The sequence below is a fragment of the Oncorhynchus clarkii genome, chromosome 13, assembly GCF_045791955.1.
Source record: "Oncorhynchus clarkii lewisi isolate Uvic-CL-2024 chromosome 13, UVic_Ocla_1.0, whole genome shotgun sequence".
Lineage (NCBI taxonomy): Eukaryota > Metazoa > Chordata > Actinopteri > Salmoniformes > Salmonidae > Oncorhynchus > Oncorhynchus clarkii.
In genome coordinates, this window is record NC_092159.1 from 937,501 (window position 1) to 954,335 (window position 16,835).

Below are 16,835 nucleotides of genomic sequence, written 5' to 3' on the forward strand. Positions count from 1 at the left end.
TGAGACTGTGGTAGTCTACTGTAAAATGTATAACCAAACACAAACCATGGATTTACACTGAGACTGTGGTAGTCTACTGTAAAATGTATAACCAAACACAAACCATGGATTTACACTGAGACTGTGGTAGTCTACTCTAAAATGTATAACCAAACACAAACCATGGATTTACACTGAGACTGTGGTAGTCTACTGTAAAATGTATAACCAAACACAAACCAGTGATTTACACTGAGACTGTGGTAGTCTACTGTAAAATATATAACCAAACACAAACCATTGATTTACACTGAGACTGTGGTAGTCTACTGTAAAATATATAACCAAACACAAACCATTGATTTACACTGAGACTGTGGTAGTCTACTGTAAAATGTATAACCAAACACAAACCATGGATTTACACTGAGACTGTGGTAGTCTACTGTAAAATGTATAACCAAACACAAACCATGGATTTACACTGAGACTGTGGTAGTCTACTGTAAAATGTATAACCAAACACAAACCATGGATTTACACTGAGACTGTGGTAGTCTACTGTAAAATGTATAACCAAACACAAACCATGGATTTACACTGAGACTGTGGTAGTCTACTGTAAAATATATAACCAAACACAAACCATGGATTTACACTGACTGTAATTTTGATTTAAAAGTTTAACAGTAAGTACATTAGTTAAGTACATTAAAAAAACATTTACTGTAAAAAAACTACAGATGACAATTTGTTTTAGAGAACTACAGTAAAGTCTCCCTTAGTTTAATTCTGTTAACAAGCTTTGTATCTGCACAACTCTTCCTGTAAATGTGTTTTTGTTCAAACTAGTCCTTTAAGTAGTTACATTGGGGAGGAGGGGGGGGGGGGGGGTTACTTTACCATGGAATTGCCCGTTCTTAAAACCTTACATGTGGCTGGAGAACTGCATCCACTCCAATTCACAGACCAAAAGACTGACCATCCATGACATTAAACATCATAGTGTTTCCCATGTTGAGGCTATGCAGTGTTTGGGATACGACAGTTGAACTAAGGCATGTGTTTTATTCTTCAAGTATCAATGGCTATATAAGTCCAAATATGGATGCAGATCACCCCTTTAAACCCCCCCACATCAGTTCAACAACTACAGATCACCCCTTTAAACCCCCCCGCATCAGTTCAACAACTACAGATCACCCCTTTAAACCCCCCACATCAGTTCAACAACTACAGATCACCCCTTTAAAACCCCCACATCAGTTCAACAACTACAGATCACCCCTTTAAAACCCCCACATCAGTTCAACAACTACAGATCACCCCTTTAAAACCCCCACATCAGTTCAACAACTACAGATCACCCCTTTAAAACCCCCCACATCAGTTCAACAACTACAGACACCCCTTTACCCCCCCCACATCAGTTCAACAACTACAGATCAACCCTTTAAAACCCCCCACATCAGTTCAACAACTACAGATCGCCCCTTTAAACCCCCCCACATCAGTTCAACAACTACAGATCGCCCCTTTAAACCCCCCCCCACATCAGTTCAACAACTACAGATCACCCCTTTAAAACCCCCACATCAGTTCAACAACTACAGATCACCCCTTTAAAACCCCCACATCAGTTCAACAACTACAGATCACCCCTTTAAAACCCCCACATCAGTTCAACAACTACAGATCACCCCTTTAAAACCCCCACATCAGTTCAACAACTACAGATCACCCCTTTAAAACCCCCACATCAGTTCAACAACTACAGATCACCCCTTTAAAACCCCCCACATCAGTTCAACAACTACAGATCACCCCTTTAACCCCCCCCCCGCCCCACATCAGTTCAAGAACTACAGACACCCCTTTATCCCCCCCACATCAGTTCAACAACTACAGATCACCCCTTTAAACCCCCCCACACCAGTTCAACAACTGCAGATCCCCCCCTTTAAAACCCCCCACATCAGTTCAACAACTACAGATCACCCCTTTAAAACCCCCCACATCAGTTCAACAACTGCAGTTTGTTCCCCCTGTTTTGTAAGATTAGTATTTACTGGTGTGTTAATCTTTTACCTCTCGTCTCCTCCGGCTCTTTTTCCTCTTTCACTCTGACCGAGTCTTCCTCTTCTTCTTTCACTGTAAAAGCCTCATCCTCCTCTTCTTTCACTGTAAAAGCCTCTTCCTCTACTTTTGTTACTGTGATATCCTCCTCTTCCTTCTCCTCTTTCACGACAACATTCAGCCACAGACCCTCTTTCTCCGTCCAGCAGACCTCCTCCTCTTTATCAGGAGGAGAGTAGCTTGGTGAACTCATGGTCGGGGGATGATAGCTAACAGTTAGCTAACAAGGCTAATGCTAACTTAACCAGCCAGATACCGTTAGCTAACTAATAACAATAACAAGGTAAATATGCAATGAAATTATATAATTAGCTAGATTGACAGAAGTGTGTTCAAAACACAGTGGCTAACATACATTAAAACGTCTAAAGAGATTTACTGGTTCGGTTATATTGTCTGGCAAGATACCGAGGTGGCCGACTGGCTAACTTCTTCTTCTCCAGTATAATAGAGCTCAGCAAACAAACGTTTAAAGGGGCATACTGCCACCTGCTGGATACCATCAAATCATGGTTTGCTTCATTCTGTAACATTTTTTGTAAAATTAAATAAACAAATAAATCCCTACTAATGTATAACATACAGCCCCCCCCCCCCCCCCCCCCAAACCAATTTCCCTCGATCATGCTTAGAAATGGTGACCAGATTCAGAGGCTATGCTACAGGACTGCTTTGCTATCGCTGATTGGAATATGTTTAGAGACTCTGCTGATAAAATGACAGGGATTCCACACTCAGAGCTACCACACACATAGCTATCCCAGACAATCCTGAGACTACCACACACATAGCTATCCCAGACAACCCTGAGACTACCACACACAGAGCTATCACAGACAACCCTGAGACTACCACACACAGAGCTATCCCAGACAACCCTGAGACTACCACACACAGAGCTATCACAGACAACCCTGAGACTACCACACACAGAGCTATCCCAGACAACCCTGAGACTACCACACACAGAGCTATCCCAGACAACCCTGAGACTACCACACACAGAGAACCACACACATAGCTGTCCCAGACAACCCTGAGACTACAACACACAGAGCTACCACACACAGGGCTATCCCAGACAACCCTGAGACTACCACACTCTTACTGACAGTTGTGGCTGCTTTGTGTGATGTATTGTTGTCTCTACCTTACACTTTGTGATGTTGTCTATGCCCAATAATATTTGTACCATGTTTTGTTCTGCTACCATGTTGTGTTGCTGCCTTGCTATGTTGTGTTGCTACCTTGTTGTGTTGCTGCCTTGCTATGTTGTGTTGCTACCATGTTGTGTTGCTGCCTTGCTATGTTGTGTTGCTACCATGTTGTGTTGCTGCCTTGCTATGTTGTGTTGCTACCATGTTGTGTTGCTGCCTTGCTATGTTGTGTTAATGCCTTGCTATGTTGTGTTGCTACCATGTTGTGTTGCTGCCTTGCTATGTTGTGTTGCTACCATGTTGTGTTGTGTTGCTACCATGCTGTGTTGCTGCCTTGCTTTGTTGTGTTGCTACCATGAAGGGTCTGCTGCCATGCTGTGTTGCTACCTTGCTGTGTTGCTACCATGTTGTTGTCATGGTGTGTTGCTACCATGCTGTGTTGCTACCATGTTGTTGTCATGGTGTGTTGCTACCTTGCTGTGTTGCTACCATGTTGTGGTCATGTTGTGTTTCTTCCATGTTGCTACCATGTTGTTGTCATGCTGTGTTGCTACCATGCTGTGTTGCTACCATGTTGCTGTCATGGTGTGTTGCTACCTTGCTGTGTTGCTACCATGTTGTTGTCATATTGTGTTTATTCCATGTTGCTACCATGCTGTGTTGCTACCATGTTGTTGTCATGCTGTGTTGCTACCATGTTGTTGTCATGTTGTGTTACTACCATGTTGTTGTCATGTTGTGTTGCTACCATGTTGTTGTCATGCTGTGTTGCTACCATGTTGTTGTCATGCTGTGTTGCTACCATGCTGTGTTGCTACCATGTTGTTGTCATGTTGTGTTTCTTCCATGTTGCTACCATGCTGTGTTGCTACCATGTTGTTGTCATGCTGTGTTGCTACCATGCTGTGTTGCTACTATGTTGTTGTCATGCTGTGTTGCTACCATGCTGTGTTGCTGCCTTGCTTTGTTGTGTTGCTACCATGCTGTGTTGCTACCTTGCTGTGTTGCTACCATGTTGTTGTCATGCTGTGTTACTACCATGTTGTTGTCATGGTGTGTTGCTACCATGCTGTGTTGATGCCTTGCTATGTTGTTGTCATGGTGTGTTGCTACCATGTTGTGTTGCTGCCTTGCTATTTTGTTGTCATGGTGTGTTGCTACCATGGTGTGTTGCTACCTTGCTGTGTTGCTACCATGTTGTTGTCATGTTGTGTTTCTTCCATGTTGCTACCATGTTGTTGTCATGGTGTGTTGCTACTATGCTGTGTTGCTACCACGTTGTTGTCATGCTGTGTTGCTACCATGTTGTTGTCATGTTGTGTTGCTACCACGTTGTTGTCATGCTGTGTTGCTACCATGTTGTTGTCATGTTGTGTTGCTACCATGTTGTTGTCATGTTGTGTTGCTACCATGTTGTTGTCATGCTGTGTTGCTACCATGTTGTTGTCATGTTGTGTTTCTTCCATGTTGCTACCATGCTGTGTTGCTACCATGTTGTTGTCATGGTGTGTTGCTACCTTGCTGTGTTGCTACCATGTTGTTGTCATGCTGTGCTGCTACCATGTTGTTGTCATGTTGTGTTACTACCATGTTGTTGTCATGTTGTGTTACTACCATGTTGTTGTCATGTTGTGTTTCTTCCATGTTGCTACCATGCTGTGTTGCTACCATGTTGTTGTCATGCTGTGTTGCTACCATGCTGTGTTGCTACCATGTTGTTGTCATGCTGAGTTGCTACCATGCTGTGTTGCTACCATGTTGTTGTCATGTTGTGTTACTACCATGCTGTGTTGCTGCCTTGCTATGTTGTCATGTTGTGTTGCTACCATGCTGTTGTCATGTTGTGTTTCTTCCATGCTGTGTTGCTACCATGTTGTTGTCATGTTGTGTTACTACCATGCTGTGTTGCTGCCTTGCTATGTTGTTGTCATGGTGTGTTGCTACCATGTTGTGTTGCTGCCTTGCTATGTTGTTGTCATGGTGTGTTGCTACCATGTTGTGTTGCTGCCTTGCTATGTTGTTGTCATGGTGTGTTGCTACCATGTTGTGTTGCTGCCTTGCTATGTTGTTGTCTTAGGTCTCTCTATGGACTCTATGGAATACGAACTACTACTACTATTAATGACCACATATAACCACATTACAACTACTAATGTGATCAAAAGTATGTGGACACCTGCTCGGCAAACATCGGGCCACTGATGTTGGGCGATTAGGCCTGGCTCGCAGTCGGGCCTTCCAATTCATCACAAAGGAGTTCGATGGGGTTGAGGTCAGGGCTCTGTGCAGGCCAATCAAGTTTTTCCACACCGATCTCAACAAACCATTTCTGTATGGAGAGAGTTTTTCCCCTCTAGTTGCACATTTAATATGCTGATAGAAATGAGGTAAAACTGATTTAAATTTCCCTGCATTAAAGTCCCCGGCCACTATTAGCACCGCCTCTGGGTGAGCATTTTCCTGTTTGCTTATGGCCTCATATAGTTGGTTGAGTGCGGTCTTAGTGCCAGCATCGGTCTGTGGTGGTAAATAGACGGCTACGAATAATACAGATTAAACTCTATAGGTAGATAGTGTGGTCTACAGCTTATCATGAGGTACTCTACCTCAGGCGTGCAATACCTTGAGACTTCTTTAATATTAGACATTGCGCACCAGCTGACCCCTTATACTCTGACCGTCTCTCTCATAGAGGTCCTTTAACATACTGTACGCTTAAAAAAAACTATTTGTCGCAACAATCAATTATATAAAATTAATAATAATCAATTGATCCATGATGTATATATGGTGTCAATTTCAAACATTAGACAAGAAGACAGATCATAACATGACAACAATATGACATTTAGTGGCAGAAAGTATTCCACCAAAAAAACACGTATTTTCAACCAAAAACACTTGTGCTCATAGGGATGTTTGGAGCGTTTATCCGATATAAAAACAAAAGATTCAAAATAAATAATAGTATTGCTGTTGTTTGAGTAAATATATTTGATGATACTTTACCCCCAACGTCACACTGGAGTTTTTTACAAATATAATCCATCATGGATCAAAAGCATTCTGAAAATCAACAAAACATGACAATACTTTTCCTCTCTCTCTCTCTCTGACCCTCTCTCTCCTTCTGACCCTCGCCCTCTCCCTCTGAACCTCGCTCTCCCTCTGACCCTCGCTCTCCCTCTGACCCTCGCTCTCTCTGACCCTCGCTTCCTCTCTCTGACCCTCGCTGCCTCTCTCTGACCCTCGCTCTCCCTCTCTGACCCTCGCTCCCCTCTCAGACCCCCCTCTCTCTGACCCTCGCTCCCTCTCTGACCCTCGCTCTGACCCTCGCTCTCCCTCTCTGACCCTCGCTCTCCCTCGCTCCCCCTCTCTGACCCTCGCTCTCCCTCTCTGACCCTCGCTCCCCCCCTCTCTGACCCTCGCTCCCCCCCTCTCTCTGACCCTATGGTGTTCATTTTTATAAAAACAAACAGAAAAAATATAAGAGATCATAACACATGACAACAACATGACATTTAGTGGCAGAAATTATTTTCAACCAAAAACACGCTCTCTCCCTCTCTCTCTCTGACCCTCGCTTTCCCTCCTACCCTCTCCCTCCCTGACCCCCCACCCCTGACTCCCCCATCTTTGACCCTCGCTCTCTCCCCCGTCTCTGACCCTAGCTCTCTCCCCCGTCCCTGACCCTACGGTGTTCATTTTTATAAAACAAACAGACAAAAAGATAAGAGATCATAACATGACAACAATATGACATGAAGAACACTGTACATCCCAGGGAGCACAATACGTTAATAAGACGTATTGTCAACGTCTTGTGGTCATAGGGATGTTTGGAAAGAGCACTTAGTTTATTCTAGATTTTTATAGTAGCTGTGAAAACAGATTACAATAATGAAACCTGGAGCCTGAGGCTACATGATATGTCTCATACCTACTTTTCCAACATGAACTTCCTCAGGCTTCTGGAGAGCAACTACATCAAAACATCACATTTATTGTCCTGTTCCTCCATCTATAACATTTTCTATAAAATGTTCCATTTACAAAATTAAAAATAATTTTACATTAGTCAAAAGTTGTAGGATTTTAAAATATTATAAATGATATTATTATTATGAAACAAGTTGAACACAAACACTACGACATCAATAGTTAGATTACAAATAGATCATTACTCTGTGTTCTACTACCCAGGTCTGGTGTTGGAGTTCATTCTGTACTCTGTAGTAGACATTCAACACTGTGTGTTCTACTACCCAGGTCTGGTGTTGGAGATCATTCTACACTCTGTGTTCTACTACCCAGGTCTGGTGTTGGAGATCATTCCACACTCTGTGTTCCACTACCCAGGTCTGTGGCTCCTGCATGTATTTTCTTGTGTTTTGCCAGGGAGTCTGAGCGAATAAAGCTCTTCCCACACTGATCACAGCTGTAAGGTTTCTCTCCTGTGTGTTTTCTCTGGTGTCTTCTCAAGTCGCTTGAGGAAGTAAAGCTCATTCCACAGTCGGAGCAGTGGTACGGTTTCTCACCTGTGTGGATTCGTTTGTGTGTAGCCAGGGCAGTCCAGGTGGCAAAACTATCCTCACATACATCACAGCTGTAAGGTTTCTCTCCGGTGTGTGTTCTCTTGTGTACAGTCAGGTTTCCTGGCAAAGCAAAATGTTTCCCACATTGATCGCAGCTATAAGGCTGCTCTCCCGTGTGGGTTCTCTGGTGTACAGTCAGGTGTGCTGACTGAGTGAATCTCTTCCCACATTCATCACAGCTATAAGGCCTCTCTCCCGTGTGTGTTCTCTGGTGAACTATCAGGTTTGTTGCTGCAGCAAAGTTTTTCCCACATTGATCACAACTAAAAGTCCTCTCTGTGTGTAACCTCTGGTGTACAGTCAGTTTGTCTAATCCAGCAAAACTCATCCCACAATCTGAGCAGTGGTATAGTTTCTCTCCAGTGTGGATTCTCTGGTGTGATATCAGTCCACTTGATGTAGTAAAACTCATCCCACAGTCTGAGCAATGGTATGGTTTCTCTACAGTGTAGCTTCTCTGGTGTACAGTCAGATCAGCTGTGTTCTCTCTCTGGTGAACTAGATTCAGGTTCCTTGCTGCAGGAAAACTCTTCCCACACTGATCTCCTGTATGTGTTCTCTGGTGTGATATCAGTCCACCTGAGGTAGTAAAACTCATTCCACAGTCAGAGCAGTGGTAAGGTTTCTCACCCGTGTGTGTTCTCTGGTGAATTGTCAGGTTGCCTGACTGAGCAAAACTCTTCCCACATCGATCACAGCTGAAAGGTTTTTCTCCTGTGTGTGTTCTCCTATGAGATATCATCTGACTACGTGTAGTAAAACTCCTTGCACAGTCGGAGCAGCTGTAAGGTTTCTCTCCTGTATGGATTCTCTGGTGTATTTTAAGATCTGAAGAAGAGCTGAAACTCTTCCCACAGTCAGAGCAGCGGTGAGGTTTCTTCTCTGACGGTCTCTGCTGGTGTTTCTTGAGGTGTTCTGATCTGGAGAAACTCGTCTCTGCCTCTTCAGCGTCATGAGGTTGTTGAGGCTCCCCAGAAGATCCACGATAGTTCAGTCTCTCTCCTGTGTGAACAACAAAGTCAGACGGTTAAAGGCTGAAATCCACTGTTTATTTGAGGTAAAAGGTGATGCCCAGAGCATACCCATGAAGTTGTACAATAATGTACGTCTTTAATGAATGTTTAACCTCACTAGGGTACGTGGGACGCTAGCACATGACTAACATCCAGTGAAATTGCAGAGTGCCAAATTCAAAAACAGAAATAGTCATTATAAAAATTCATAAAACATAAGTTTAAAGATCAACTTCTTGTTAATCCAACCACGGTGTCTGATTTCAAAAAGGCTTTATGGCGAAAGCCTACCATGTGATTATCTGAGAACAGCGCCCAGCAGACAAATCATTACAAACAGTAACCTGCCAAGTAGAGAAGTTACACGTCAGAAATAGCAATAAAATGAATCACTTACCTTTGATGATCTTCATATTGTTTGTTGCACTCACAAGACTCCCATTTACTCAATAAATGTTAGTTTTGTTCGATAAAGTCTCTTTATATCCAAAAACCTCAGTTTTGTTCACGCGTTTTGTTCAGTAATCTACAGGCTCAAAGGCAATCACAACAGCCAGATGAAAAATCCAAATAGTATCCATAAAGTTCATAGAAACATTTCAAACAATGTTAATAATCAAGTTTTTCACAATGTTTTTTTAATTAATTTTACTTTTATTTAACTAGGCAAGTCAGTTAAGAACAAATTCTTATTATCATTGACAGCCTAGGCACAGTGGGTTAACTGCCTTGTTCAGGGACAGAAAGACAGATTTGTATCTTGTCAGCTTGGGGATTTGAACTTGCAACCTTCCGGTTACTAGTCCAACGCTCTAACCACTAAGCTACCCTTCCACCCGATGTATTCTGAATATTACAGTGCAAGATCAGGAGTGCTACTCAAGGAAACTCACATTAAGCTCTGTGCCTAGGCCTCCCGGGTGACACAGTGGTACTGCAACGCCAGTTGTGACGCCCAGGCTCTGTCGTAACCGACCGGGAGGTCCGTGGGGCGACGCACAATTGGCCTAGAGGTCCGGGTTAGGGTTGGCCGGTAGGGATGTCCTTGTCTCATCGCGCACCAGCGAATCCTGTGGCGGGCCGGGCTAACCAAGTTGATTTGCGACAACACAAACATGAATTAGGTGCACGACACATTGGTGCGTCTGGCTTCCGGGTTGGATGCACGCTGTGTTAAGAAGCAGTGCGGCTTGGTTGGGTTGTGTATCGGAGGACGCATGACTTTCAACCTTCGTCTCTCCCGAGCCCGTACGGGAGTTGTAGCGATGAGACAAGATAGTAGCTACTAAAAAAAACATTTGGATACCACGAAATTGGGGAGAAAAAGGGGTAAAAAAATACAAATAAAAAATGCTCTGTGACTATTCACTAATTCACCACCATGAGGGAAAACTCAGGGGAGTTCTCATAGGCTGACAGCAAAAATAGTTGCTTATGAGTGAATTTCACACTACTTTTGGATTATAATATGAGGTTATCCTAGCCTGTCTCTTAATGAAACTTACTATGCCTTGGGTGTTTCTGAATATAGGATATGAGGTTATCCTAGCCTGTCTCTTAATGAAACTCACCATGCCTTGGGTGTTTCTGAATATAGGATATGAGGTTATCCTAGCCTCGTCTCTTAATGAAACTCACCATGCCTTGGGTGTTTCTGAATATAGGATATGAGGTTATCCTAGCCTGTCTCTTAATGAAACTCACCATGCCTTGGGTGTTTCTGAATATAGGATATGAGGTTATCCTAGCCTGTCTCTTAATGAAACTCACCATGTCTTGGGTGTTTCTGAATATAGGATATGAGGTTATCCTAGCCTGTCTCAATGAAACTCACCAAGTCTTGGGTGTTTCTGAATATAGGATATGAGGTTATCCTAGCCTGTCTCTTAATGAAACTCACCATGCCTTGGGTGTTTCTGAATATAGGATATGAGGTTATCCTAGCCTGTCTCTTAATGAAACTCACCATGTCTTGGGTGTTTCTGAATATAGGATATGAGGTTATCCTAGCCTGTCTCTTAATGAAACTCTCCAAGCCTTGGAAACTTGCTCTTTGCTCAGTTTCTTCTTGAATGTCACATGCAGCTGATTTCCACTTTGTCTCTGAGTTAGGAGATGGTTATTCTCATGTTGGATAGTGAATTCATCTCGGTCATGGATTGGATACCTTGCATAACATTAACACACGGGTGACCAGTCCAGAACCTTACAACTCTAATGGGTGACCAGTCTAGAACCTTACAACTCTAATGGGTGACCAGTCCAGAACCTTACCATCTACAACTCTAATGGGTGACCAGTCCAGAACCTTACCATCTACAGCTCTAATGGGTGACCAGTCCAGAACCTTACCATCTACAACTCTAATGGGTGACCAGTCCAGAACCTTACCATCTACAACTCTAATGGGTGACCAGTCCAGAACCTTACCATCTACAACTCTAATGGGTGACCAGTCCAGAACATTACAACTCTAATGGGTGACCAGTCCAGAACCTTACAACTCTAATGGGTGACCAGTCCAGAACCTTACCATCTACAACTCTAATGGGTGACCAGTCCAGAACCTTACCATCTACAACTCTAATGGGTGACCAGTCCAGAACCTTACAACTCTAATGGGTGACCAGTCCAGAGCCTTACAACTCTAATGGGTGACCAGTCCAGAACCTTACAACTCTAATGGGAGACCAGTCCAGAGCCTTACCATCTACAACTCTAATGGGTGACCAGTCCAGAGCCTTACCATCTACAACTCTAATGGATGACCAGTCCAGAGCCTTACAACTCTAATGGGTGACCAGTCCAGAACCTTACCATATACAACTCTAATGGGTGACCAGTCCAGAACCTTACAACTTTAATGGGTGACCAGTCTAGAGCCTTACCATCTACAACTCTAATGGTTGACCAGTCTATCTCTTTTCCATTCAGACAGCAGTGAATATCATACCATTACCAAAGTTCTGCTGCTCCTGGAGCCTCTCTGGTAATGTTATGGCTTCCCAACACCCTATTCCAGGGTCTAGACCAGTCCAGGAGCCTCTCTGGTAATGGTATGGCTTCCCAACACCCTATTTCAGGGTCTAGACCAGTCCAGGAGCCTCTCTGGTAATGATATGGCTTCCCAACACCCTATTACAGGGTCTAGACCAGTCCAGGAGCCTCTCTGGTAATGGTATGGCTTCCCAACACCCTATTCCAGGGTCTAGACCAGTCCAGGAGCCTCTCTGGTAATGGTATGGCTTCCCAACACCCTATTCCAGGGTCTAGACCAGTCCAGGAGCCTCTCTGGTAATGATATGGCTTCCCAACACCCTATTCCAGGGTCTAGACCAGCCCAGGAGCCTCTCTGGTAATGGTATGGCTTCCCAACACCCTATTTCAGGGTCTAGACCAGTCCAGGAGCCTCTCTGGTAATGATATGGCTTCCCAACACCCTATTCCAGGGTCTATGTAAACAGCTGCCAACAAGGTCTCTCAGTTGCCCCGCTGGTTCTAAGAAGAGAGACGTTGTTGGCAGCTGTTTACATATGGACCCAGGGTATTGGGAATCCAAAGAGGCTCCTAGCTTTGCCTACTAATTGCGTACTAATTGGTTGATGATGTCATTGGAAACACCTTAATCTTCCTCTGTCTTTTTTTACTACAAACATAGAAACTCACCATTTTCACAAACTATTTATAAACACAAACTACAGTTGAAGTCGGAACGTTTACATATACCTTAGCCAAACACATTTAAACTCAGTTTTTCACAATTTCTGACATTTAATCGTAGTAAAAAAATCCCTGTTTTAGGACAGTTAGGATCACCACTTTATTTTAAGAATATGAAATGTCAGAATAATAGTAGAGAGAATTATTTATTTCAGCTTTTATTTCTTTCATCACATTCCCAGTGGGTCAGAAGTTTACAGACACTCAATTAGCATTTGGTAGCATTGGCTTTAAATTGTTTAACTTGGGCCAAACGTTTCGGGTCGCCTTCCACAAGCTTCCCACAATAAGTTGGGTGAATTTTGGCCCATTCCTCCTGACAGAGCTGGTGTAACTGAGTCAGGTTTGTAGGCCTCCTTACTCGCACACGCTTTTTCAGTTCTGCCCACACATTTTCTATATGATTGAGGTCAGGGCTTTGTGGTGGACACTCCAATACCTTGACTTTGTTGTCCTGAAGGTAATCATTTAAAAGCTGTCTTAACAGACAAAAAAACAGCGCGCCTTAAGCTTCATTAGAAGATAACTAGACAATGAACAAATAGGAACTTCAAAAGGAGGAAAGGGGGCTGTTCCACCCAACCTGCAGCTGCTGCTGATTGGTCAAACAAATGATGCCCAAAGGGGTTGTTCCACCCAACCTGCAGCTGCTGCTGATTGGTCAAACAAATTATGCCCAAAGGGGGCTGTCCCACCCAACCTGTAGCTGCTGCTGATTGGTCAAACAAATTATGCCCAAAGGGGGCTGTCCCACCCAACCTGTAGCTGCTGCTGATTGGTCAAACAAATTATGCCCAAAGGGGCTGTTCCACCCAACCTGTAGCTGCTGCTGATTGGTCAAACAAATTATGCCCAAAAGGGGCTGTTCCACCCAACCTGTAGCTGCTGCTGATTGGTCAAACAAATTATGCCCAAAGGGGTTGTTCCACCCAACCTGTAGCTGCTGCTGATTGGTCAAACACATTTTGCCCAAAGGGGCTGTTCCCTATAGCTTTATAGAACGTTCCTGGCACGGGCTAGGTTAAGGTTAGGGGAATATTAACCTGGCACTAATCCTAGTCTAGTCTCTATGTTAGTGTAAACTGCTTGTAATCCTAGTCTCTATGTTAGTGTAAACTGCTTGTAATCCTAGTTTCTATGTTAGTGTAAACTGCTTGTAATCCTAGTCTCTATATTAGTGTTAACTGCTTGTAATCCTAGTCTAGTCTCTATATTAATGTAAACTGCTTGTAATCCTAGTCTAGTCTCTATATTAGTGTAAACTGCTTGTAATCCTAGTCTAGTCTCTATATTAGTGTAAACTGCTTGTAATCCTAGTCTAGTCTCTGTTAGTGTAAACTGCTTGTAATCCTAGTTTCTATGTTAGTGTAAACTGATTGTAATCCTAGTCTAGTCTCTATGTTAGTGTAAACTGCTTGTAATCCTAGTCTCTATATTAGTGTAAACTGCTTGTAATCCTAGTCTAGTCTCTGTTAGTGTAAACTGCTTGTAATCCTAGTCTAGTCTCTATGTTAGTGTAAACTGCTTGTAATCCTAGTCTCTATATTAGTGTAAACTGCTTGTAATCCTAGTCTAGTCTCTGTTAGTGTAAACTGCTTGTAATCCTAGTCTAGTCTCTGTTAGTGTAAACTGCTTGTAATCCTAGTCTCTATGTTAGTGTAAACTGCTTGTAATCCTGGTCTCTATGTTAGTGTAAACTGCTTGTAATCCTGGTCTCTATATTAGTGTAAACTGCTTGTAATCCTGGTCTCTATATTAGTGTAAACTGCTTGTAATCCTAGTCTAGTCTCTATGTTAGTGTAAACTGCTTGTAATCCTAGTCTAGTCTCTATGTTAGTGTAAACTGCTTGTAATCCTAGTCTAGTCTCTATGTTAGTGTAAACTGCTTGTAATCCTGGTCTCTATATTAGTGTAAACTGCTTGTAATCCTAGTCTCTATATTAGTGTAAACTGCTTGTAATCCTAGTCTCTATATTAGTGTAAACTGCTTGTAATCCTGGTCTCTATATTAGTGTAAACTGCTTGTAATCCTAGTCTCTATATTAGTGTAAACTGCTTGTAATCCTAGTCTAGTCTCTGTTAGTGTAAACTGCTTGTAATCCTAGTCTAGTCTCTGTTAGTGTAAACTGCTTGTAATCCTAGTCTCTATGTTAGTGTAAACTGCTTGTAATCCTGGTCTCTATGTTAGTGTAAACTGCTTGTAATCCTGGTCTCTATGTTAGTGTAAACTGCTTGTAATCCTAGTCTCTATATTAGTGTAAACTGCTTGTAATCCTGGTCTCTATATTAGTGTAAACTGCTTGTAATCCTAGTCTAGTCTCTATGTTAGTGTAAACTGCTTGTAATCCTAGTCTAGTCTCTATGTTAGTGTAAACTGCTTGTAATCCTAGTCTAGTCTCTATGTTAGTGTAAACTGCTTGTAATCCTGGTCTCTATATTAGTGTAAACTGCTTGTAATCCTAGTCTCTATATTAGTGTAAACTGCTTGTAATCCTAGTCTCTATATTAGTGTAAACTGCTTGTAATCCTGGTCTCTATATTAGTGTAAACTGCTTGTAATCCTAGTCTAGTCTCTATGTTAGTGTAAACTGCTTGTAATCCTAGTCTAGTCTCTATATTAGTGTAAACTGCTTGTAATCCTAGTCTAGTCTCTATGTTAGTGTAAACTGCTTGTAATCCTAGTCTAGTCTCTATGTTAGTGTAAACTGCTTGTAATCCTAGTCTAGTCTCTATGTTAGTGTAAACTGCTTGTAATCCTAGTCTAGTCTCTATGTTAGTGTAAACTGCTTGTAATCCTGGTCTCTATATTAGTGTAAACTGCTTGTAATCCTAGTCTCTATATTAGTGTAAACTGCTTGTAATCCTAGTCTCTATATTAGTGTAAACTGCTTGTAATCCTGGTCTCTATATTAGTGTAAACTGCTTGTAATCCTAGTCTCTATATTAGTGTAAACTGCTTGTAATCCTAGTCTAGTCTCTGTTAGTGTAAACTGCTTGTAATCCTAGTCTAGTCTCTGTTAGTGTAAACTGCTTGTAATCCTAGTCTCTATGTTAGTGTAAACTGCTTGTAATCCTGGTCTCTATGTTAGTGTAAACTGCTTGTAATCCTGGTCTCTATGTTAGTGTAAACTGCTTGTAATCCTAGTCTCTATATTAGTGTAAACTGCTTGTAATCCTGGTCTCTATATTAGTGTAAACTGCTTGTAATCCTAGTCTAGTCTCTATGTTAGTGTAAACTGCTTGTAATCCTAGTCTAGTCTCTATGTTAGTGTAAACTGCTTGTAATCCTAGTCTAGTCTCTATGTTAGTGTAAACTGCTTGTAATCCTGGTCTCTATATTAGTGTAAACTGCTTGTAATCCTAGTCTCTATATTAGTGTAAACTGCTTGTAATCCTAGTCTCTATATTAGTGTAAACTGCTTGTAATCCTGGTCTCTATATTAGTGTACACTGCTTGTAATCCTAGTATAGTCTCTATGTTAGTGTAAACTGCTTGTAATCCTAGTCTAGTCTCTATATTAGTGTAAACTGCTTGTAATCCTAGTCTAGTCTCTATGTTAGTGTAAACTGCTTGTAATCCTAGTCTAGTCTCTATGTTAGTGTAAACTGCTTGTAATCCTAGTCTAGTCTCTATGTTAGTGTAAACTGCTTGTAATCCTAGTCGAGTCTCTATGTTAGTGTAAACTGCTTGTAATCCTAGTCTAGTCTCTATGTTAGTGTAAACTGCTTGTAATCCTAGTCTAGTCTCTATGTTAGTGTAAACTGCTTGTAATCCTAGTCTAGTCTCTATGTTAGTGTAAACTGCTTGTAATCCTAGTCTAGTCTCTATATTAGTGTAAACTGCTTGTAATCCTAGTCTAGTCTCTATGTTAGTGTAAACTGCTTGTAATCCTAGTCTAGTCTCTATGTTAGTGTAAACTGCTTGTAATCCTAGTCTAGTCTCTATATTAGTGTAAACTGCTTGTAATCCTAGTCTAGTCTCTATGTTAGTGTAAACTGCTTGTAATCCTAGTCTAGTCTCTATGTTAGTGTAAACTGCTTGTAATCCTAGTCTAGTCTCTATGTTAGTGTAAACTGCTTGTAATCCTAGTCTAGTCTCTATGTTAGTGTAAACTGCTTGTAATCCTAGTCTAGTCTCTATGTTAGTGTAAACTGCTTGTAATCCTAGTCTAGTCTCTATGTTAGTGTAAACTGCTTGTAATCCTAGTCTAGTCTCTATGTTAGTGTAAACTGCT

The 16,835-nt window shown here is 42.1% G+C and overlaps 1 protein-coding gene and 1 pseudogene across 1 annotated transcript; both read right to left on the reverse strand.

Moving 5' to 3' along the window:
• Positions 1-2,308, reverse strand: part of LOC139424173 (zinc finger protein 391-like) — an 11,067-nt pseudogene extending 8,759 nt beyond the window's left edge.
• Positions 2,309-7,051: 4,743 nt separating this feature from the next.
• Positions 7,052-8,873, reverse strand: LOC139424271 (zinc finger protein 271-like; the record flags this gene model as incomplete). The annotated part of the gene is made up of 1 exon (XM_071175961.1): positions 7,052-8,873. A coding segment is annotated over one exon (1,272 nt), but the record flags the coding sequence as incomplete, so codon positions are not given.
• Between the last annotated feature and the right edge of the window lie 7,962 nt (positions 8,874-16,835).